The sequence below is a fragment of the Oncorhynchus nerka genome, linkage group LG9b (genome assembly GCF_034236695.1).
Source record: "Oncorhynchus nerka isolate Pitt River linkage group LG9b, Oner_Uvic_2.0, whole genome shotgun sequence".
Lineage (NCBI taxonomy): Eukaryota > Metazoa > Chordata > Actinopteri > Salmoniformes > Salmonidae > Oncorhynchus > Oncorhynchus nerka.
The window spans coordinates 16,998,321-17,022,292 of NC_088424.1; the positions used below are offsets into that span (position 1 = coordinate 16,998,321).

Below are 23,972 nucleotides of genomic sequence, written 5' to 3' on the forward strand. Positions count from 1 at the left end.
AGGGGGTACTCTGGTGAAGCCCATGGGAAATAAAGAAATATAGTTTAAGTGAATTGGGAAGAGTAAGAATGAAAAAGTAAACAAAGGCTGTAAACAGCTGTTACTTGTGCTGACATGATTAAAAGTGAAGTAAACCGTACTTTTCGCATTGTAGTTTATATGATAAGGTCATTGGAAGGGTAACATTGTCTTGGGGAGTAGCTCACTGGATCTGAGACGCGGCACCTTAAATGTTCTACTGCTTGAGCTCTTGTTCCTCTTGTAGAATATTAGCTCAAAAGTATTGTGGAGCTCCTACACCTTAGTATAAACATGAATAGCACCTTAAATAAGTACAGCCACCTATTTCAGTCCAAGTCAAGCGCTGCATGTACCGCTCATTGACCATGTTCGGGATGCTCTGGGTAGACGTGCACAACAGTGTGTTCCAGTTCCCGCCAATATCCAGCAACTTCGCACAGCCAGTGAAGAGGAGTGGGACAACATTCCACAGGCCACAATTAAAAGCCTGATCAACTCTCTGTGAAGGAAATGTGTTGCGCTGCATGTGGAAAATGGTGGTCACACCAGATACTCACTGGTTTTCTGATTGACGCCGCTTTTTTAAAAAGGTATCTGTATTCTCAGTCATATGAAATCCATAGATTTAGAGCCTAATTTCATTAAATGAACTGTAACCCAGTAAAATCTTTGAAATTGTTGCATTTATATTTTTGTTTAGTGTCCATCCATCCAAATGTCTGCAAGCCCACCCACCAACACATTTCTGGCTACACCACTGAAACTGGTATCTTACCCATATGGTTTAAGTTGGCACTGGAAGAAAGGAAAGAGGCTGGAGAGGTGTTTTCAAACTAAGGTAGCATTCATTAAAGTCTAATCACTTTTTCTGGTGCTCCTATTCTGTTTGGTGGTGCGAACTTTTAAAAGTTGGGAGCACCAGTGCTACCAATGAAAACGTGAATAGTCTAGTTCAATCTAGCCCGTTGTATTGACTGTCAATACATTAGTAGCCTTGAGTGAATGAGAGCAACAGTTCAATCCAGAGCCAGTCAGGTAAATAATAGCTGTTAGTCAATGAACTGTGGACCTACTTTGGAGGACAAATTCAGATGTATCCAAACGTTCTAATTTAGTTTTCTGTAAAATATTGCCATAGAGCTCGCCCGCGTGTAGTCCTAAAACCCCGGAAATAAGTTTGGTTCTATAAGATAATAGCAGTCAGTTAACATGATCCTTATGAATCCTGTATGTGGTTTTTGGACTCCCGAGTAGCGCAGCGGTATATAAGGCACTGCATCTTTAGCGTCCCCACCCCTCTCCCCCCGCACAGTTGTGAGCTATATGTATATATATTTATTTTTACACAACAAACTTATGTCGGGAAAAGAAAAGGGTGAGACTGATCTACGCCAGTTCTGATAAACCTTAGGGCATATAGCCTTGGGGGATGCCTTGCTCCACCACTCCCTCCTTCCTTGCATGCCTCTTCCACCAATCCATTTTTTTTTTTTATGGACAGAAAAGAGCAGAAGTTCTGAGCTGTCTGGTCAGGTCCATTTGTCTATTATCCAGGCTGTTTCACAATTGGCCGTGATTGGGAGTCCTACAATTGCCCCAGTGTCGTCCGGGCTTGGCCGTCCATTGTAAATACGAATGTGTTCTTAACTGGCTTGCCTAGTTAATTAAAGGTTACACATTAAATTCTTCAAAATTTACAAAAAGTGACGTTAGCCGATGAAGATTATCTCATAATACGAAACATAAGCCTGTGTTCACAAACCTTCTTTTCGGCGTTTATCCAAATACCCTACAAAAACGCCATTAATTTCCCCCATAGGCTTTGTCCAACGAATGGCAGAGTTAGTGCCTGTAAAAAGACGCCATTACCAATTCGCTATATAAATAGTAGCTTACATTTCCAATGCAGTGTTTTCTTCTCCTTTACAACCACTAGATGGCACATTTGGGTAATATTTAAATACTGTACGTAACAGGTTAGGCCTCCAAAATATGAACAAAATATACATGTCAAACTATTTAGTGTGTAACGTTACTGTGCATATGGGATGGATGAGATAATTACAGAATGCTTGGTCTACTCTTAAACGTATTTTTCACTTTGTCAGTAACCTATTGATTTTGATATACGGTATCAAAAAAGGTTAAATATAAGTGAATTATAACATGTTTTTACGAGTCGTGCAGTACATTGCTGTCTAGAGTCATACAATTGTAGAGAAATTATATTTGTTGTCCTCAATCTACAGTAATGTGTAAAGCTCCTCCCATGTGTAGTTTTTTCCCCTGTGGTGTTCAGTTGGAGAGGACGAGCGCTTGGTCGACATTTTAGCACTGCATCATCAAGACTGACGTGGGGAATACGTGGGCAGAGGGTCGAGCCATCCACTCCTACCATAATTAGTGACGAGTCTGACTACGTAAAACTTTGGTAAGTTATTACACGGTAGACTAGTCGTGGGACTCGTTCTGAAGAAAAAAAGTAGAGCCAACAAAACAGAAAGATCACCGTTTACAATGACGCATGGACAAACTTCCAATTTGTCAGTTGAATCTACAGGCTAATGACAATGTTAGCTAAAGCTAGTTGCTAGCTCTGGTTACGTGGACAATCTCCTTCCTGTGTGTTAGCCAGCTGAACTACTTTATGCATTGACACGAATGGAACAGTTTGCTCGCTTGCTAACTAACGTTAAACTGGTATAGACAGTGAATTGGCTTGCCAGCCAGCGTCCGTATTACTTTTTTTAAAACTAGAAGCTGTCTGCTACTAGCTAACGTTAGTTACGTGAGAAATAACGTTTGCTATCCACCTTTCGTGCTTTTCGGTGTTTACATCGCATTTTCTCTCGAGCGTTTGTCTTCAACTGCATAAATTACGCTACTCCATTCGCGTTACATTTTTTGGAAAGGTAACGTTAGTCAGCCAGCTTACGAAAAAAATACCCTGTTAATAAATGTACCCAAAGTATATCTGGTTTAGGTGCTGAATATGGCTACAGATGTTATAAGCTAGCTCGCGACAAATAAACAATTTCAGAGTGACAGCTTCGAAACTCTGGACCCTCCCCTTTTGTATTCAGACAGGCATGCGGCTGTCTTTGCTACATGGGAGTTTTTCCGGGGGGCACAGCTCTGACTGGGGAAAATCTTTTGGAACGGTTATCCAACTCGGAATTCCAACTCAGAAACCCTGGTTTCTTTATAGCGCTCCGACCTGAAGATCACCGACTGTTTTAGAACTCGTTTTTCCCCCCCGGAGGTCCCAGTTGACTTGAAAGCACTATAAAAAATTTGAAAACATAAACCAAGCAAACGCAACAATCACGTTTCACACAATGTTTAATTGAATATATTAATTTGAATTAAATCAAACGTGTATGTGTTTCATGTAATGCATTGTCACTGAAGGGGTTTGTCTGTACCCAGCGTACACAGTAGGCCACTGTAAATCAAAAGCCCTCGAATGGATGGCATTTGTTCTCCAACATGCGAAGACACTAGGCATTCCTTGCATTTCTTTGAAGTGTGTATCCCAGTTTAATCAATATGTTTACAGTACAGGAGGACCCTAACACAATACTTTAACTAATGGCCTCCCAAGTGGCGTAGCGATCTAATGTACTGCATCTCAGTGCAAGAGGCGTCACTACAGACCCTTGTTCGATCCCAGGCTGTATCACAACTGGCCGTGATTGGGAGTCACATAGGGCGGTGCGCAATTGACCCAGCGTCGTCTGGGTTAGGTTTTGACCGGGGTAGGCCGTCATTGTAAATAAAAATTTGTTCTTAACTGATTTGCCTAGTTAAATAAAACAAATGTGCTAACAGTTCTGTTACATATTCTTATGCATTCCTTTACACGTGTGTGTATAAGGTAGTTGTTGTGAAATTGTTAGACTACTTGTTAGATATTACTGCATGGTCGGAACTAGAAGCACAAGCATTTTGCTACACTCGCATTAATCTGCTAACCATGTATATGTGACCAATAAAATTTGATTTGATTTTGATGGCAGCCCAATCAACCAGCACTGTTTTTGAGTAATCAGGCAGTTGTTCTGTACAAATGACAACATGAATTGCTTTAATCTAATGATATAATATTGAAATAGTCTTAAACTTGCATTTCCCAAAGGGAGCATAATTTGTTCTTATATAATCATCTATTAGGGTGGCTTTTTGTGCACTTTTCAGCAGCCATGGCATCACCCAGGTGGGTGCTACATGTTTTGGCAATGTTCCAATCCAACTCATTACAGAATTCCATTCTTAATGTCACTGCGCAAGTGAAAAGTGATTAGTGCTTTTTTGGGTTGATTCGATTACAAAAAAATCACATGGTTTTCGGTTTTGATTTAGATTTTTTTTATGTGGATTGAATGCTGAATAAAAGAAATGAATTAAAGTCCCATGATGGGAAAGGGGGATACCTAGTCAGTTGTACAACTGAAATGTGTCTTCCGTATTTAACAGAGAGGCGCGGGGGGCTGCCTTCATCAACATCCACTTCTTTGGCGCCCGGGGAACAGGGGGTAACTGAGTTGCTAAGGGGCAGAATGACAGACCTTGTCAGCTCGGGGATTCGATCCAACGGCCTTTTTAGTGACTGTCCATTACTGCTGATCACTTATTAACCATTTTAATCACTTTACTTTAATAAAATGTTTCAGTTGTGTATATCACATTTGTTTTATTTCATTCCAAGTCATCATCTCTATAGAGCTGCTGCCTATGATGTTTGACAAAATCACCGTTTTAGTAGTTCTTCAAAGTAAATGAGGCATACTTTTATGACTGCTGAATACCAACTATCAATCACTTAGATCATGTATTTTTAAGGTAAAGATACCTCGCGAAGCAACTTATTTCTATCCCTCTTGATCGCACATTCTCTCCCCCTGTCTGCTCCACAGACTGGACAAGTAGGTGGGCGAACAATGGATTATGGTCATTGTAGCTAATTACCACGTTTTCTGCGTTCAACTATTTAGAATATTGGCCTGTTGGAAACTGCAACTCTATACTACATCGCACAGTTCAGGCTTGATCTAATTATCTCTAAAGAAACTGCACCGAGAGCACAGATTCTTTTTTTAATGGAATTAAAGTAATTGAACCTACGTTGCTCAATTAGTTGTTTAAAAACAGAAAAATAACCAGCATTTTGGTTATTTGCTCAGTAATACCCTACACATTTTTGTTGTAGTTTAATTCATTTTTTTTTATTGAAATATGGATTCATGGCACAGTGGAATTTTTTATTGAGTGCAGACAATTTAGAATGAGATTTTGATGTAATATGAGTTGGTGTGGAGTGTTTTCTTATATGCTTTATTGCTTTATAGTCAATTGCAAGTGATCACTCAGAAAAATGTGACAACCAATTTCCTTTGTAATGATACAAAACATAAAAAATATAAATTAATCAACTACAAGCTACAGGAAGAGTGAAAATAAGGATACATGAAAAAAATTGTGAACTTCCCCTTCAATTGTGCTCAATTTCCTGACATATCCAGTCCGATGACCATGGACACAGCGGTTGCGTCATCACAGCAGGATGGAAGTGTTGATTACTCTCTGTCTGATGAAGAACCAAGTCAGAGCGAATCCAACTCACCGACTGCTGTAGTTACTCAGGTATCACCTTTTGTGTAGTGTGTGTTGTGGCCATTATCACTCATCACTCTTATATTCAGAGATGCATCAGGGTCTAAAGCCTGGTCCCAGTTATGTTGGTGCTCTTGCTAACTCCATTTCTCATTGTCAAGCCAAACGCAACAATACATGACAAGGAGTTGGCATGATGGCACAAACAAGCTAATTTAGACACACTGATGCTGGAGCATCCTTTTTTCAAATATTGTTAATAGGTAGTAAAACAATTGAACGTCTCTTGTTTTTCTCCAGGTTTCCGGAACAGGAGACTCCGCTGGCATGACAGTGGTGCAGTTACCCGTTGAGCAGACAGTTCAGGTCCAGGCTGTCATCCAGGCTCCTCAGGCCTCTGTCATCCAGTCACCACAGATGCAGACTGTACAGGTAGCTACTAGAGCTCCATCCCTTCCTTATACCCTCAGGTTGGGTCCAAACTTGCATCTCCTTCCCTATAGTTCACTACTTTTGTCATTGGGGATGCAGCCTCAAGGGTCAATCGTCTTGGCTCAATACAGTAATTCAGTAGTTAGTTTTTTCCCCGTAGAACAATTCCAGAATGGTTTTAGGGACTTGTAGCTGTAGTTTGTTAACCTGAGTGCCAGTCTGTCCCATCATGCCAAATTCTTGTCACTCTTTGTCATGTCGTTGATAATGACAGCAATGGAGTTAGGAAGAGCACAGACATATCTGGGGCCAGGCTAGTAGTTTCTGATGTTGTGTATCAGTGATGCCAAGGATGTAACAAAGGGTATCTTCACATCTACAGGTGTGGGTGTTCTGGCTCTAATGCAGCAACCTCTCTTAATTGGCCTTGTCTGAGAAATGGAATCTGTGATTTAAGCTAATCAGTTTGACCTTCATGCACCGGATGTTGTATTGTGTCTGGCAGTCTCTTAGAAAACACGCTGTCTGCTTGCATTCGACAAATCAGCACGTCACGCTCATTTTCCTTTTTTTTCTCTAAATCACACTCCCCAACAAAGAATGAGTCACAAATGGCACTCTATTCCCTATAGTGCACTACCTTTGACTAGAGCCATGTGAATAGGGCAATAGGGTGTTATTTGGGACACAACCTGAGATTTATACTGTTTTGGAAAGACTTATGTTTCAGTATTCAGTAAGGTATTTTAAAATGGAGGGAGGTGGCCCTACACAGTGTCTATGCATTACTTTTTTTTGCTCCAGATCACCTCTATAGCTGGGCTTGAAGGTGGGGAGTCGGCAGTCACAGACACACAGAAAAGAAGAGAGATTCTCTCAAGACGCCCATCTTATCGGTAGGCAGACATGAAAACATTGCAAATATAAAAATGTTATGTGTCCCAAAGGACACCTTATTCCCTATATAGTGTATTACTTTTGACCAGACATCTATGGGCCCTGGTTAAAAGTAGTGCACTATAAATGGAACAGGGTGTAAGTTTATATATTTGGGGCAGCACGTAGTGTAGCGGTTAGGAGTGTTGGGCCAAAAGGTCACTGGTTTGAATACCCGATCCGACTAGGTAAAAAATATGTCTGTGCTCTTCAACAAGGCACTTAACCCTAATTGCTCCTGTAAGTCGCTCTGGATAAGAGTGTCTGCTAAATGACAACATTTTAATATACAGTTCAATCGGAAAGTATTCAGACCGCTTGACCTTTTCCACATTTTGATATGTTACAGCCTTATTATAAAATTGATTAAAACACAAAATATCCTCAATCTACTCACAATACCCCATAATGACAAAGTAAAAACATATTTTAACAAATTTGAAAAAAAGAAAAAATGTAATATTACATTTAAATAAGTATTCAGAACCTTTACTCAGTACTTTGATGAAGCACCTTTGGCAGCGATTACAGCCTAGAGTCTTCTTGGGTATGATGCTACATGCTTGGTACACCTGTATTTGGGGTTTCTCCCATTCCCCTCTGCAGATCCTCTCAAGCTCTGTCAGGTTGGATGAGGAGCATCGCTGCACAGCTAGCTATTTTCAGGTCTCTCCAGAGATGTTTGATTGGGTTCAAGTCTAGGCTCTGGCTGGGCCACTCAAGGAAGCCACTCCTGCGTTGTCTTGGCTGTGTGCTTATGGTTGTTGTCCTGTTGGAAGGTGAACCTTTGCCCCATTTTGAAGTCCTGAGCGCTCTGGAGGAGGATCTCTCTGTACTTTGCTCCATCTTTGCCTCAATCCTGACTAGTCTCTCAGTCCATGCCGATGAAAGAAATCCCCACAGTGTGATGCTGCCACCACCATTCTTCACCGTGTGGATAGTGCTAGGTTTCCTCCAGACGTGACACTCTGCATTCATGCCAAAGTGTTGAATTTTGGTTTCATCAGACCAGAGAATCTTGTTTCTCACTTTAGGTGCCGTTTGGCAAACTCCAAGCAGGCTGTCATGTGCCTTTTACTGAGGAGTGGCTTCCGTCTGGCCACTCTACCAAAAAGGACTGATTGGTGGAGTGTTGCAGAGATTGTTGTCCTTCTGGAAAGGTTATCCCGTCTCCACAACGGAACTCTAGAGCGCTGTCAGAGTGACCATCAGATTCTTGGACACATCCCTGACCAAGGCCGTTCTCCCCCGATTGCTCAGTTTGGCCGGGCAGCCAGTCTTGGTGGTTCCAAACTTCTTTGATTTTAAGAATGTTGGAGGCCACTGTGTTCTTGGGGACCTTCAATGCTGCAGAAATGTTTTGGGTACCCTTCCCCAGCCTCAACACAATCCTGTCTCTGAGCTTGGTTTTTGCTCAGACATGCACTGTCAACTGTGGGACCTTATATAGAAAGATGTGTGCCTTTCTTAATCATGTCCAAACAATTGCATTTAAAAAAAAAAACTAGTCAGTTAAGAACAAATTCTTATTTACAATGATTGCCTACCCCGGCCAAACCCGGACGACGCTGGGCCAATTGCGCACCGCACTATGGGACTCCCAATCACGGCCGGATGTGATACAACCTGGATTCGAACCAGGGACTGTAGTGACTCCTCTTGAACTTAGATGCGGTGCCTTAGACCGCTGAGCCATTCGGGAGCCACAGGTGGACTCCAAGTTGTAGAAATATCTCAAGGATGATCAATGGAAACAGGATGTACCTGAGCTCAATAGCAAAGGGTCTGAATAGTTATGTAAATAAGGTATTTCTGTTTTTTTCGCCTTTATTTCTAAAGGCGTGTTTTCACTTTCATTATGGGGTGTGTATATTGCTGAGGATTTTTTTTAAGGGAATCAATTTTAGAATAAGGCTGTAATGTAACAAAATGTGGAGAAAGTCTAGGGGTCTGAATACTTTCCAAAGGCACTGTATAACCATTGACATTTCAAAGCAATCCAAGCAGAGTAGTTTATTACGTGCTTTCCTCTTTCCTTCAGAAAAATCCTCAATGAACTATCAACGGATTCCTCCTCAATTCCAAGAATTGAGGAGGAGAAACCTGAAGATGAGGTTCCACCCTCCAGTGTCTCTTCAGTTCAAGTTCCAACTTCAATCTATCAGACCAGCTGTGGCCAATACAGTGAGTTTCATTAGGCTCTGGTGAAAAGTGGTGCACTATACAAGGAATAGGTTGCCATAGTTGGTACGCAACTATGGTGTAAATGTTGACGTGCACTCACTATTGTGACATTAAGTTCTATATCCACTTTGTGTTATTGTGTAAGAGATCTTAAACTAAGGATTCATTGTGGAGGCTAAATTCATGCATCAATAAGCCAGTCACCCAACCTTACCATCCATAAAGTACAGTACTTGTTTACATTTGAAGAAAACATCTAATCTAATAGATCGAAAGGTGCTGCTTAGAAACGGCTGATAACAGTAATGAGCTATTTGTCGCAGTGGTCAAAAATGCAGAACTGCATGCGGCTTTTGTCCCTCGTTGACAAAATAAACTCCCACACCCTTTTACTTCTGCACATTGATTATTCATGTTTTGGTACCTTCTTTAGATTCACACTAACATCCACATATACCTCTGAGTAACCCTTCTAAAAACGTGTGTCCCTCCTCAGTTGCCATCACCCAGGGGGGAGCCATCCAGATAGCCAGCCCAGGCAGTGAGGGCCTCCAGGGTGTACAGTCGCTGGCCATGTCCAACTCTGGTACCCAGATCCTGCAGTACGCAGCCCAGGCAGGGGACTCAGGACAGCAGTTATTCTCTGTGCAAGGTGGCCAGATGGTGATACAAGGTAAGAACTGAACTGAACCCTTTACACTCGTGGGAATTGGCTTATGTGGATACGTGTAAATTAAACTGTTTCTTACAGAGGAAATATGAAAAGCATATACATACGCATGGTCGCAATTGAAAGGGAACAGTTTGGAGATTATGGGAAAATGATGAGACCAAAGTTGAGGACACAACAGTTCACCTGACACAAGACTGAATCCAAACACTACAATGTTGATTTTATGTGCATTTTACGTTTACTGTACTTTTCACCATATTTGTTGATAACGAAATCTGAAAATACTGTGGATACATTCAGTAACATGATAAGAATATTCCTGGAACATGTGGGGTAGGTGCAACATAAGGGTTTGAGTGAGAGGATTAACTGGTGTCTCCAAGTGGACACACATCTCTCCAAAGTACACAGTTCCTAAGTCAATTCAATGCACTTTTATGACTCAAAGAAGTCTTCAACACTAAGGTACTTTTTGGAGCTCTTTTAGCTGTGCCGTTGAGGGACTAGAGCAAGCACACTTGTAGTGTTTTTGTTTAGAACACAACCCTGCATCCCCACTATCACACAATTACTGTCGTTGTTTACTCAATCTAAAAACACAATCTGGGTCAGGTAGGAATTATTTAAAATTGTTCTATTGCCAACATGGCTATCTAAATGATCAAATACATTTTAGTGTTAGGCTTTTACAAGGCAATTCAGAGAAACGGATCGTTATTTTGGTGTGCATAGAAAGGAGTCATGAGTGCCTTCAGGTGTTCCGCAGTGAATTCTCTTCACAACAGGCAAACAGGCTCATTCTGTTCAGAACAACCCAGGGTTTGATGCCATGTCATCTTGTAACTGTACATCAAACATAGTGATCAGAGTAGCCTAGTGGTTAGAGTGTTGGACTAGTAACCGAAAGGTTGCAAGTTCAAATCCCCGAGCTGACAAGGTACAAATCTGTTGTTCTGCCCCTGAACAGGCAGTTAACCCACTGTTCCTAGGCCGTCATTGAAAATAATAATTTGTTCTTAACTGACTTTCCTAGTTAAATAAAGGTAAAATAAAAACATGACATGAGTTTTATGATATGGAAATGTGAAATGCACATTTGAAATCACAGTGTTTGGCCTGCTTGTATGACATCAAAGTGGTATTTATTATAATCCTCAATGTCTCCAAAATACATAGAGCCCTTTTCATTTACAGGATTTCCCTCACTCAGACAACCCAAAATCTGCAAAAGTTGCCCAATTAGCGGGAGGGATGGGGGCAACTTCTTGTTGTGTGCAGTGCTCAAGTTCAGAACGGCTTGTCAGTCAAAACCCATACAGCACTGTGAAGCACAGAGCCTGAGCTCTGATGTCATACATAGTATGTTACTGTACAGCCACTGCGTTTCAATTTAGTTACTAATCAGTGCCCAAATTTGCCTTTTTCAACCTGAACACGGACGGGTATGAGTGTAAAGGGCTACATGAACTACAAACTCTTTATGTCCTAAATGGCATGCTGTTCCCTAAATAAGGATGTTTTTATTTTATTGTCCAGTGTTGGTGATCACGTGCCCACTGGAGCCGCTTCTTCTTGTTTTTAGCTAATAGGAGTGGAACCCGGTGTGTGTGGTCGTCTGCTGCAATAGCCCATCCGTGACAAGGACCGACTAGCCCACCCGTGACAAGGACCGACTAGCCCACCCGTGACAAGGACCGACTAGCCCACCCGTGACAAGGACCGACTAGCCCACCCGTGACAAGGACCGACTAGCCCACCCGTGACTCGGACCGACTAGCCCACCCGTGACTCGGACCGACTAGCCCACCCGTGACTCGGACAGACTAGCCCACCCGTGACTCGGACCGACTAGCCCATCCGTGACAAGGACCGACTAGCCCTTCCGTGACTCGGACCGACTAGCCCTTCCGTGACTCGGACCGACTAGCCCATCCGTGACAAGGACCGACTAGCCCATCCGTGACAAGGACCGACTAGCCCATCCGTGACAAGGACCGACTAGCCCATCCGTGACAAGGACCGACTAGCCCATCCGTGACAAGGACCGACAAGCCCATCCGTGACTCGGACCGACTAGCCCATTTGCTTTGCTGGTGTTTTCAGTCTTTTATTTATTTTTTAATTTTTTATTTCACCTTTATTTAACCAGGTAGGCTAGTTGAGAACAGGTTCTCATTTGCAACTGCGACCTGGCCAAGATAAAGCATAGCAGTGTGAACAGACAACACAGAGTTACACATGGAGTAAACAATTAACAAGTCAATAACACAGTAGAGAAAAAAGGGGAGTCTATATACAATGTGTGCAAAAGGCATGAGGAGGTAGGTGAATAATTACAATTTTGCAGATTAACACTGGAGTGATAAATGATCAGATGATCATGTACAGGTAGAGATATTTGTGTGCAAAAGAGCAGAAAAGTAAATAAATAAAAACTGGGGATGAGGTAGGTGAAAATGGGTGGACTATTTACCAATAGATTATGTACAGCTGCAGCGATCGGTTAGCTGCTCAGATAGATTTTTGCAATTCGTTCCAGTCACAGGCAGCAGAGTACTGGAACGAAAGGCGGCCGAATGAGGTGTTGGCTTTAGGGATGCTCAATGAGATGTCTAGCAACTAAATGTTTTTTTATTAAAATATCAATAAAAATAAAAAAAATGCTCAGAACTTAGGTGGCCAAATAAAATCACCTGAAAGCCAAATTTGGCCTGCGGGCCCCCAATTTGGGAACACTGCCCTATATAATGCAATACTTTTGACCAGGACCCATGGGTAATAGGGTTCACATTTTGGACACAGTCTGAACTTTCTAACCATCTGGTCTTTCTGTCCTTAGGCTTCCTAGTTATTTCATTAGATTACATTGAAATAGTGTGATTAATTAAGTCATGGGTTTGCATTCATTTAGCAGAAGAACAGAAGACTAAGTGGCTGGAGCATGACTAGTTTTTCTCAAAGAAATGTCAAGCATGGTTGGTTGACCCTGTAATGTTACTTACAGTACCATGCAACCAGTGTCATGATTTAACAATAGAGTATACACTACCGTTCAAAAGTTTGGGGTCACTTAGAAATGTCCTTGTTTTTGAAAGAAAAGCAAAAATTTCTGTCCATTTAAAAAGGCCAGCATCCCGGAGTCGCCTCTTCACTTTTGAAACTGCGGGTACTATTTAATGAAGCTGCCAGTTGAGGACTTGTCGTCTGTTTCTCAAACTAGATACTCTAATGTACTTGTCCTCTTGCTCAGTTGTGCACCAGGGCCTCCCATTCCTCTTTCTATTCTGGTTAGATACATTTTGCGCTGTTCTGTGAAGGGAGTAGTACACAGCTTTGTTCGAGATCTTCAGTGTCTTGGCAATTTCTCGCATGGAAAAGCCTTCATTTCTCAGAACAAGAATAGACTGAGAAGTTTTGGAAGAAATTTATTTGTTTCTGGCCATTTTGAGCCGGTAATCGAACCCACAAATGCTGATGCTCTATATACCCCGTTAGTCTAAAAAGGACAGTTTTATTGCTTCTTTAATTAGCACAACAGTTTTCTGCTATGCTAACATAATTGCAAAAGGGTTTTCTAATGATCAATTAGCCTTTTTAAAATGATAAACTTGGATTAGCTAACACAACGTGTCATTGGAACACAAGAGTGATGGTTGCTGATAATAGGCCTCTGTACACCTATGTAGATATTCCATAAAAAATCAGCCGTTTCCAGCTACAATAGTCATTTACAACTTTAACAATGTCTGCACTGTATTTCTGATCAATTTGATATTGTATTAATGGATGAAAAATGTGCTTTTCTTTAAAAAACAAGGACATTTCTAAGTGAGCCCAAACTTTTGAATGGTAGTGTATATTAATGGTTTTAGATAGTTCATCAGAGCATTGTAATGTTTTCCCTTAAATGTCAGTTTCCCTGTATTTCAATGGTACTTCTTTACAGCTGGACTTATTTTCCAGAGAAACGGATGAAAAACCTCAAATCATATAATCCTAACAAGTAGTAAAAGCCAATCCCCAGGGACTGCTTCCATCAGGGTGCTCACATTAGTACTACGACTGCTGTTATTTGGGCACACTAACCTCCTGTTTGATCTCCGTTGCCTAGTTGCGTCATAGGGTCTAAAAATATCCAGCTAGCCCTCCCTGCGTCTTTCCTTCCCTCCCCCCTGCCTCGCTGCATTGTGTTGCTCCACTTTAGCATTTGATCCAGGAGAAGAGCAGGGGGAGGGGCCTGCGGCAGAATGTCTTATTGACTTCAGCAGGGCCAGTGATGTCATTGTGATGTCAATGTCCCTAATTGTAATTTTGTGCAAAGTTGATGGGTGACCCCTCCATGTAGAGAGCAGGCAGAGCGAGACACACACAGGCAGATAGAAAGACACAGTCTAATAAAGACAGAGAAAGTGTCTGGTTCTGTGGAGCCTGTGTTGAGTAGAATATATGGCTGTTACTGGAGATGAGACTGAATCAGGTATGGAACTGTCGTTTTTAAGTTTTCCTTTCTAAGTGTTTCTCAGACTTAGATTTTCATAGAAAATGAAATGTTGCATGCTGGCAGTAATTGAAAATGTATAGCTGCATTGTTGTACAATTCAGATATCAATCTATCTGCATCGTCTATATTTCGATGGCTAAATACATCATTTTGATTTTGTTTTTGGGAGGAATGACTTTAAAGTTGGGTTGGTTAAATGTCTTTACAGAACTTTTAAGCATTGATAAAAACGTGTATGTAGTCTACCGAAGGTTCGCTTGGAGTCTTCAGAGTATTTTCTCAAGATACTGAGTGTTTTTAAGGGAACAGAGTAAACCAATAGCAAACTGAGACGTGCACTGACTGAGGGTTAATAGCTAGCTACCACAGAGGCACATTGCCCACAGTTCTTTCTGAGACTTGAACACTTTGCAAGAGGACTGTATAATTACCATTCAACATTCCTGTAGTGAAAAGCTAGACAAACTGTTGACCGAACAAGGCGGTAAGTGTTTGGTTAGCTTGCTCAATCCACCGGTACCGGTCTGTCTGCCCCCTGAAATGCTCAAACAGAATGCTTCTCTGGATCAGCGAGTGTGAGGGGTGGTGGATGTGTGTTGACGTCAATCCGGTTTCCTGGAAGCAGATCTGGGCAGGGAAATGAAAATGTGTCGAGTGAGACCCAGATTGACGTCAGCAGGGAGTCATGCTGTGATTAGGCTACAGACAGAACAGAGCCCTCTGAGAGCAGTGAGCACAGCGTAGGCGATGCCAGTTTTAGTAATCCACTCAGATGACGACAGAGAGAAGAGCTCAGCCTGGTGTAGCCCCTCACATCTGCAGGCTGATGCTTGCTCACTCATGCGTTAAAACACTAGTGCAGTGGTAGCATTTGGGCTATTATCAAGTCATAAATGTTACCAATTTAGTTTTTTGTGAAAGCATAGTTGTTTGTTCTTGCCATATAGGTGCCTTCAGAAAGTATTCATACCCCTTGATTTATTCCACGTTGTTATACAGCCTGAATTCAAAATTGATTAAAAAAAAAATTCTTACCAATCTACACACAATATCCAATGACAAAGTGAAAAGATGTTTAGACATTTTTACAAATGTATTGAAAATGAAATACTGAAATGTCTCATTTACATAATTATTCACACGCCTGAGTCAGTACATTTTAGAATCACCTTATTCTTTAAACAATTCTTCAAGCTCTGTCAAGTTGTTTGTTGATTTTTTTTTGCAGATGATAATCCAAATTTAAAACTGTAATTAAGCATATCAGGAACATTCAATGTAGTCTTGGTAAGCATCTCCATTGTTTTAGGTTATTGTCCTGCTGAAAGGTTAATTTGTCTCTCAGTGTCTGTTGGAAAGCAAACTGAACAAGGTTTTTCTCTAGGATTTTTCCTGTGCTTAGCTCTATTCTGTGTCTCTTTATCCTCCAAAAATCCCTAGTCTATGACAGCACCCATAACATGATGCAGCCACCTCCATGCTTGAAAATATGAAGAGTGGTACTCTGTGTGTTGTGTTGGATTTGCCCCAAACATAACACTTTGTATTCAGGTCAAAGTTCATTTCTTTGCCACATTTTTTGCAGTTTTACTTTAGTGCCTTGCAAACAGGATTATTGTTTTGGAATATTTTTATTCTGTACAGGCTTCCTTTTCATTCTTCACTCTGTCATTTAGGTTAGTATTGTGGAGTAACTAGAATGTTGTTAATCCATCCTCAGTTTTCACATATCAGCCATTAAACTGTGTAACTGTTTTAAAGTCACCATAGGCCTCATGGAGAAATCCCTGAGTGGTTTCCTTCCTCTCTTGCAACTGAATTAGAAAGGACACCTGTCTCTTTGTAGTGACTGGGTGTATTGATACACCATCCAAAGTGTAATTAATAACTTCACCATGCTCAAAGGGGTATTCGATGTCTGCTTTTTGCTATTTTTACCCATCTCCCAATAGATGCCGTTCTTTGCGAGGCATTGGAAAAACCTCCCTGGTCTTTGTGGTTGAATCTGTTTGAAATTCACTGCTCGACTGAGGAACCTTACAATTATCTGTATGTGGAGTACAGAGATGAGGTAGTTATTCAAAAATAATGTTAAACACTATTATTGCACACAGAGTCCATGCAACTTATGTGACTTGTTAAGAACATTTTTACCCTGAACTTATTTCGTTTTGCCATAACAAAGGGGTTGAATACTTATTGACTCAAGACATTTCAGCTTTTAGTTTAGTTTAAAAAAATCTTTCTCCCCAATTTCGTGATACCCAATTGGTAGTTATTCTTGTCCCTTCGCTGCAACCCCTACGGACTTGGGAGGAGCAAAGGTTTTCCTCTGAGCCATGCGTCCTCCGAAACACGACCCTGCCAAGCCGCACTGCTTCTTGAAACACTGCTCGCTTAACTCGGAAGACAGCCACACCAATGTGTCGGAGGAAACACCGACTGATGTCAGCTTGCAGGTGCCCAGCCTGCCACAGGGAGTCGCTAGAGCGCGATGGGACAAGGAAATCCTGGCCGGCCAAACATTCCCCTTACCCAGGCAACACTGGGCCAATTGTGCACCGCCTCATGGGTCTCCCAGTCACGGCAGGCTGTGGCACAGCCTGGGATCAAACCCGGGTCTGTAGTGACACCTCAAGCACTGCGACGAATTTGTAAATATGAAAACATAATTACACTTTGACATTATGGGGTATTATGTGTAGGCCAGTGACACAAAATCTAAATTTAATCAATTTTAAATCGGGCTGTAACACAAAATGTGGAAAAAGTCCAGGGTTGTGAATACTTTCTGAAGGCACTGTAAGCATGATGATAGTTTGTGACAAACATCTTTAGTTTCTTCTCTCCTGTAGTTACGTTGCAGTTACTATTAGAAGAGATTAGAATGGTATTTATCAAAATACCAGCGATCGGATGAGAATCTCAATTTCTAAACATTGGAAATAAGTGTATTTTACGCTTTTATGTGTTATCCTTTAAAATATATATATGTATTTTGTATGTATTTAAAAAAATGTGTCTGAAATGTACAGTACCAGTCAAGACACACCTACTCATTCCAGGGTTTTTCTTTATTTTCTACATTGTAGAATAATAGTGAAGACATCAAAACTATGAAATAACACATATGGAATCATGTAGTAACCAAAAAAGTGTATAACAAATCAAAATATATTTTATATTTGAGATTCTTCCAAGTAGCCACCCTTTGCCTTGATCACTTTTGACTGGTACGGTATATTGGGAAATAGATTAGAGGTATACAGTATAGAAAGTGAGTCGGAATGGGGGATCGAACCGCTCTCTAGGGGTATATGTGGTTCAGGGGCGGCAGCACTACCACTAGACTACCCCCTGGCAACTCTGGGATTTCTTTGTACTTTGAAATTGTTTTTAAATTAATCATCACCAAATAATGTAGGCTGCTATCAGTTAGGCTGTCTCTTCTTTCACTTTTGATGGCAGTTATCCACCCAGTAACCAGATAATGACAATTGTCTTCACATAATTGTAGTAATTAATCCCCCCCACCATCGCACTATAAAGCTAATATGCTCTCTATTCTTTAATGGCAATGTGCATGTTGATAATCTGATAAAGACAAGAACACTGGTTACATAAAAAACCTCTGAACAAGCAGCTTATGACAACCAATCAGTGAAATGGTTTTTAATTGAGTTAGGCCTACTGTGTTGGGCAAGGTGATTGTCTCTCAATCCTGGTTGTTGGTGTTAAGTCACAGGCCATTGGTTAATCTTTTTACAGAGGAGTCAAAGGTGAGGGTTCTTGGCTCTCGTCATGGATCACGCTCTGAATGCATCCCAAATGGCATCATATTCCCTTTATAGTGCACAACTTTTGACCAGGGCCCAGAGGGAATAGGGTGCCATTTGGGATGAATTCTCACACTCTCCCAATACAGATTTGACAGAACTACTCAGAACTACTCCCTAATTTGGCAGCTGTGCTGTGATCTTAAATCTGTCTAGAAAAATGATAATTGAAATTAGGTTTGTTTTGCTTAGTTCATTTGTGTCTGTTGGAATCTGGGATTGTCTGGTCATTTTAATAGAAAGAGTGGTCAGTTGTTTTTTTGCCGTTAAAAGGATTCCCATCTACTTTATTTGTATTTTGAGTTCGTCCAATTTACAGTTGCTTATCCTGTAAATAGATAGATGAGTAATCTTTGTGATTTGAAGGATTGAGTTAAAAAATACAGTACTTGATTTTCACCCAGCAAGCTAAGTACAGGCGGTCATTACAAGTGAGAATTTGTATTCCGATGTCCTGTCTGTCTCTCTGTGCAAGTGATGAACTTGATTTAAGTAAATTACTATCAAAACTAACCCTGATGTTCTGTCTGTGTTTTCTAGCTGCCACTGGAGATATGCCAGCGTACCAGCTGCGTTCGCCCACTTCGGGCCTACCCCAGGGCCTGGTGATGGCTGCGTCCCCAGGCTCCCTGTCCATGCACAGCCCCCCTGTGCACACTGAGGAGGTCACACGCAAGAGGGAGGTCCGCCTCATGAAGAACAGGTGAGACGGACGCAGTTGGCGTCCCAAATGGCACCCTATTCCCTTTACATTTGACCAGAGGCCCTGATCAAAAGTAGTACACAAAAGAGAGTAGGGTGCCTTTTGGGACACAGACACACATTTTACTTGAATTTCTCTGAATTTGGCTAACAACTGAGAAAGAGGAATAGATTTCAAAATCATTCATACTCATCTTTCGGTTTCCTCCCTTTCCTATAGGTTTTAAAGCACCCTTTTGATAATTGGTTAGCAATAAAGGTTGAGTGGATGTTATGTGAATCGTCTGAGGTGTATTTGTTCACTTTTTATTGGTGCTGAGTGCTGGAATTTCTCCCACTGACCATCTCTTTTCCCCTGTTTTCTCTAGGGAGGCGGCACGGGAGTGCCGCAGGAAAAAGAAAGAGTATGTCCGGTGTCTGGAGAACCGCGTGGGCGTGCTGGAAAACCAAAACAAGACCCTCATCGAGGAACTCCGAGCATTAAAGGACATTTACTGCCACAAGAACGAGTAGCTCAGTAGCTGTACTCAGCCTTGTGCCAGGAGAGAGAGATCCTACTAAAATGGCTCATATAGTTCCGTTTACAGACTGACTGCTCTAAAAGACTGGAACAAAAACTACTTTCACTGTCTACTCCGCTTTTTCAGGCCCAGTCACTTTGATACTGCATCAGAGGTTGTCAGGCGGCCATAGGCTTGTGCTCTCCGGGCACAAGTCAAGTCTTGCTCTGGCCCAGGGCCCCTGTCTGTCCTCACTCATGCGCTTGCAAGTGATTACACAAGTGTCGCCCAGCCGCGTTTTGCTTTTGCTATTTTCAGTGAGGCAACCAATGAGAATCCAGCCTGCAGAGGAAAAGGAAGTACATGTGCTTCCTGAAGGCACACCGCTCACCACTACTGACTCACCACAGTGGAGAAGCAAAAGCTAAAGACCTGCGTTAGAGCCTCATTATCAGCTAGCAAGTTTGTGCAAGCAGACTCACCAGCAGGCCAACCTACCTTAGCCTAAGTGCCAGTCTGTTTATGCTATCATGCCAACTCCTTGTTACTTATTGTCATGTTTGGCTTGACAATGATACCAATCAAGTTGGCAAGAGCACCAATAGATCTAGGACCAGGCTAAACCTACCCATCTTTACTTTTCACTGCTAGCTAGAGTTGTTCTTATATTTCTATTCTCATCTTGGCTGTTGTCAACATTCCTTTGTGAAATGAGATGAACCTCTTCTTTCAGGACGAAGTGTGACGAGTGAATACACTTTCTACATCATTGAAGTTTTGGAATGCTGTATTTGGCCATTTGAGTCCATTCAAAAATGTTTATGACTTAAAGGTCCAATGCAACTGTTTTTATCTCCATAGCAACTATTTCCTGGGCTACAATAAAGTACCTTACTGTGATTGTTTTCAATTAAAGTGGTCAAAAATAAACAAAAATTTGCTTCTTAGCAAAGAGCTATTTCTCAAGCAAGAATTTAGCTTGGGCTGTCTGGGAGTGGTCTGAGCTGTTATTGGCAGAGAGGTTTGGAACGCTCTTTCTTACAGGTCTAACTAATTTACCACCAGGAAGACCAAAACACCATCCCGCAAAAACAGGCTGAAATTTCAAACAGCTCTTCCACTAAAAGGGCATTATTGTCATTTAGAAAATGACAATTTCACAGCATTATTCCAACCTCATAGTTTTGAAATGATTTTAAAACACAGGCAAATCTAGACTTCATATGGAGGTTGGAAACCAACATTACACCATTACTACAACCGACCGGAGTGTGGACCTCAGTTCATCTTTCAATCACCCACATAGGTATATGCTCCTAAAATCCAATGAGGAGATTTGAGAGGCAGGACTTGCAGCGCGTTGAGCGTCACAAATAGAACCAAGTTCTATTTTAGCACCCGGCTACGCAGTCGCTCGCTAACGCGCGCAATGATTGAATGCCTTTTATGCCTTTTACTTGATGTGCTCTTTTCAAATGGCACAGTTCAATTAAAAAAATAAACATGACATGCCCCTCAGAGGAATTTACATTAAATAATTATATATTTATAGCCATCTGAGGAATCTTATCTCACCAAGACCATGTTGAAATTACTACTGCTATGCTACTCTTTCAAAATGGCTACATTTTCCGTTTACTGAATGGCTCACCAATCGTTCTCCACTTTGTCTGTCTTTGAACATTACTGTGCTGTGCCAGTATACTGTACACATGTAAAAAAAAAAAAAAAACAACAACATACAACCACGGAAAGTACTGATGAACTAATGCTTGGGTATTTTGACTTGTCTTTGTAAAAAAAAGAATATGTGAATTACTTTCTAATAACAGGTAGCATGTGTCCCAAATGGCCCCCTATTCCTTTTATAGAGCACTATTTTACCCAGAGTCTTATGGGCCCTGGTCTAAAGTAGTGCACTAAATAAGGAATAGTGTGCCATTTGGGACATGCATAGAGTTCATGACTGCTCTGTTTAAAGGGTATTGCTAATGAATGTCCATGAGAGTACAGACTTGACTGATGAAGCCGCTTCATTTTCTTTTCTCACACCAGTTCTGCTTGCGTGATTTTGCACCCTCTCGCTTGTTTTGAATTTTGTGGTAACCTTTCTTTCCGTTTACATGTATATGTCCTTTGTATGTTGTCATGCCAGTGGTTATACATTTCAGGTGAGATGTCAAATCAGATGAAAAAGAAAATTGATCTCGGTAAATGTTGTTGGATAGATTTGAAGAGCATGTCAAACAGTTGAGCTCTTAACCAGTTGTACAGCGCGCATTGATCCCTGCTATGTTTGTAAATTGTTTAAAAAAAATACTATTTCTAATAAAATTTCCAAAAGTTCATACCAGAATAGGAATTTGCAGTGAAAATGTTTGTAAGATTCATAGTCAGAAAACTATACACTATATGGACTGAAGTCTGTTCAACACAATGCCTTTGGGTTTACCACTGAAATCAGCCTGGTCTCAAAGACGTAACATAGTAAATGTAAATTGGAGACTCAAATTATTATCATACACTACATGATCAAAATTAAACTGTCCTCTCACTGTCAACTGCATTTATTTTCAGCAAACTTAATGTGTAAATATTTGTATGAACATAAGATTCAACAACTGAGACATAAACTGAACAAGTTCCACAGACATGTGACTAACACATTGAATAATGTGTCCTTGAACAAAGGGGGGGGGTCAAAATCAAAAGTAACAGTCAGTATCTTGGTGTCGCCACCAGCTGCATTAAGTACTGCAGTGCATCTCCTCATGGACTGCACCAGATTTGCCCGTTTTTGCTGTGAGATGTTACCCCATTCTTCCACCAAGGCAGCTGCAAGTTCCTGGACATTTCTGAAGTTCAGAGATGCAGCCAAGAGGCCCATGATCACTCTGGATGAACTGCAGAGATCTACAGCTGAGGTGGGAGACTCTGTCCATAGGACAACAATCAGTCGTATATTGCACAAATCTGGCCTTTATGGAAGAGTGGCAAGAAGAAAGCCATTTCTTAAAGATATCCAAAAAAAGTGTCGTTTAAAGTTTGCCACAAGCCACCTGGGAGACACACCAAACATGTGGAAGAAGGTGCTCTGGTCAGATGAAACCAAAATTGAACTTTTTGCAACAATGCAAAACATTATGTTTGGCGTAAAAGCAACACAGCACATCACCCTGAACACACCATCCCCACTGTCAAACATGGTGGTGGCAGCATCATGGTTTGGGCCATCAATTTAAAATTGATGGGAAGATGGATGGAGCCAAATACAGGACCATTCTGGAAGAAAACCTGATGGAGTCTGCAAAAGACCTGAGACTGGGACGGAGATTTGTCTTCCAACGAGACAATGATCCAAAACATAAAGCTAAATCTACAATGGAATGGTTCAAAAATAAACATATCCAGGTGTTAGAATGGCCAAGTCAAAGTCCAGACCTGAATCCAATCGAGAATCTGTGGAAAGAACTGAAAACTGCTGTTCACAAATGCTCTCCATCCAACCTCACTGAGCTCGAGCTGTTTTGCAAGGAGGAATGGGAAAAAAATGTCAGTCTCTCGATGTGCAAAACTGATAGAGATATACCCCAAGCGACTTACAGCTGTAATCGCAGCAAAAGGTGGCGCTACAAAGTATTAACTTAAGGGGGCTGAATAATTTTGCACGCCCAATTTCAGTTTTTGATTTGTTAAAAAAGTTTGAAATATCCAATAAATGTCGTTCCACTTCATGATTGTGTCCCACTTGTTGATTCTTCACAAAAAATACAGTTTTCTATCTTTATGTTTGAAGCCTGAAATGTGGCAAAAGGTCACAAAGTTCAAGGGGGCCGAATACTTTCGCAAGGCACTGTATAATCAGCAGGACTCCATATAAGAGAACGATTATAGATATAGAATTATTTCACTGTCTCTACCATATATGATCTAAATGACAATAACGGTGTAGTGCTTTCATAGAGCAGCAATGTTGTTTATTAATAATTGGTTTCTGCTCTACAAACTGCCCTCAAGTTTCATTTGTTATTTTTAATCCTTTCTCATTTCTCTTATTAAAGTTTCAGGACACTGCAAAGTGGATGGGTTGGTACTGTAAACAGAGGACTTGGAATGAAACCTTTGAAACAATGGTGTTTTCCCTTACTGTTGTGTTTTTGTAAAGCCAATCTGTGAACATCTCCTACGTGTTCGCTTCTCTCAGAGTGTATGTCCAACGCATAGATGAGGGTTTCACGTTATATGGCAAATTATTTTACTGCTACTGTACATTTAGGAGTTTGCCTAAAATGCTTAGTACATGAAGATTGCACCCGTCAGATAGGACCTATCAAAACTTAGAAGTTGAACAACTGGAGGTGGGTGTGTATTTAATTTTTTATTAGAAGCATTGCAACATCCCCTGAAGTTCATCCTGTTTGGTTGAAGTGGAAATTTCCACCTCAGGACAAGGCACCATCGCGCAATCGGTAATGAAGTAATACACTGGTCTAATCCAGAAGCCTCTCCCTTCGCGAATAGTTCGACACTGACATCTTGTGGACAGAGGGTATTACTACATTTGGAAAACTAAA

The 23,972-nt window shown here is 41.2% G+C and overlaps 1 protein-coding gene across 1 annotated transcript; it reads left to right on the plus strand.

The window, feature by feature from the left end:
• The first annotated feature begins 2,318 nt into the window (after positions 1-2,318).
• On the plus strand, positions 2,319-20,364 carry LOC115114350 (cAMP-responsive element modulator-like). The gene is made up of 8 exons (XM_029642507.2): positions 2,319-2,452; positions 5,544-5,664; positions 5,935-6,066; positions 6,871-6,962; positions 9,044-9,186; positions 9,683-9,859; positions 18,737-18,899; positions 19,267-20,364. Exons 2-8 carry the CDS (start codon positions 5,548-5,550, stop codon positions 19,409-19,411), a joined length of 969 nt encoding a protein of 322 aa, XP_029498367.1. The 5' UTR covers positions 2,319-2,452; positions 5,544-5,547; the 3' UTR covers positions 19,412-20,364.
• The last annotated feature ends 3,608 nt before the right edge of the window (positions 20,365-23,972 follow it).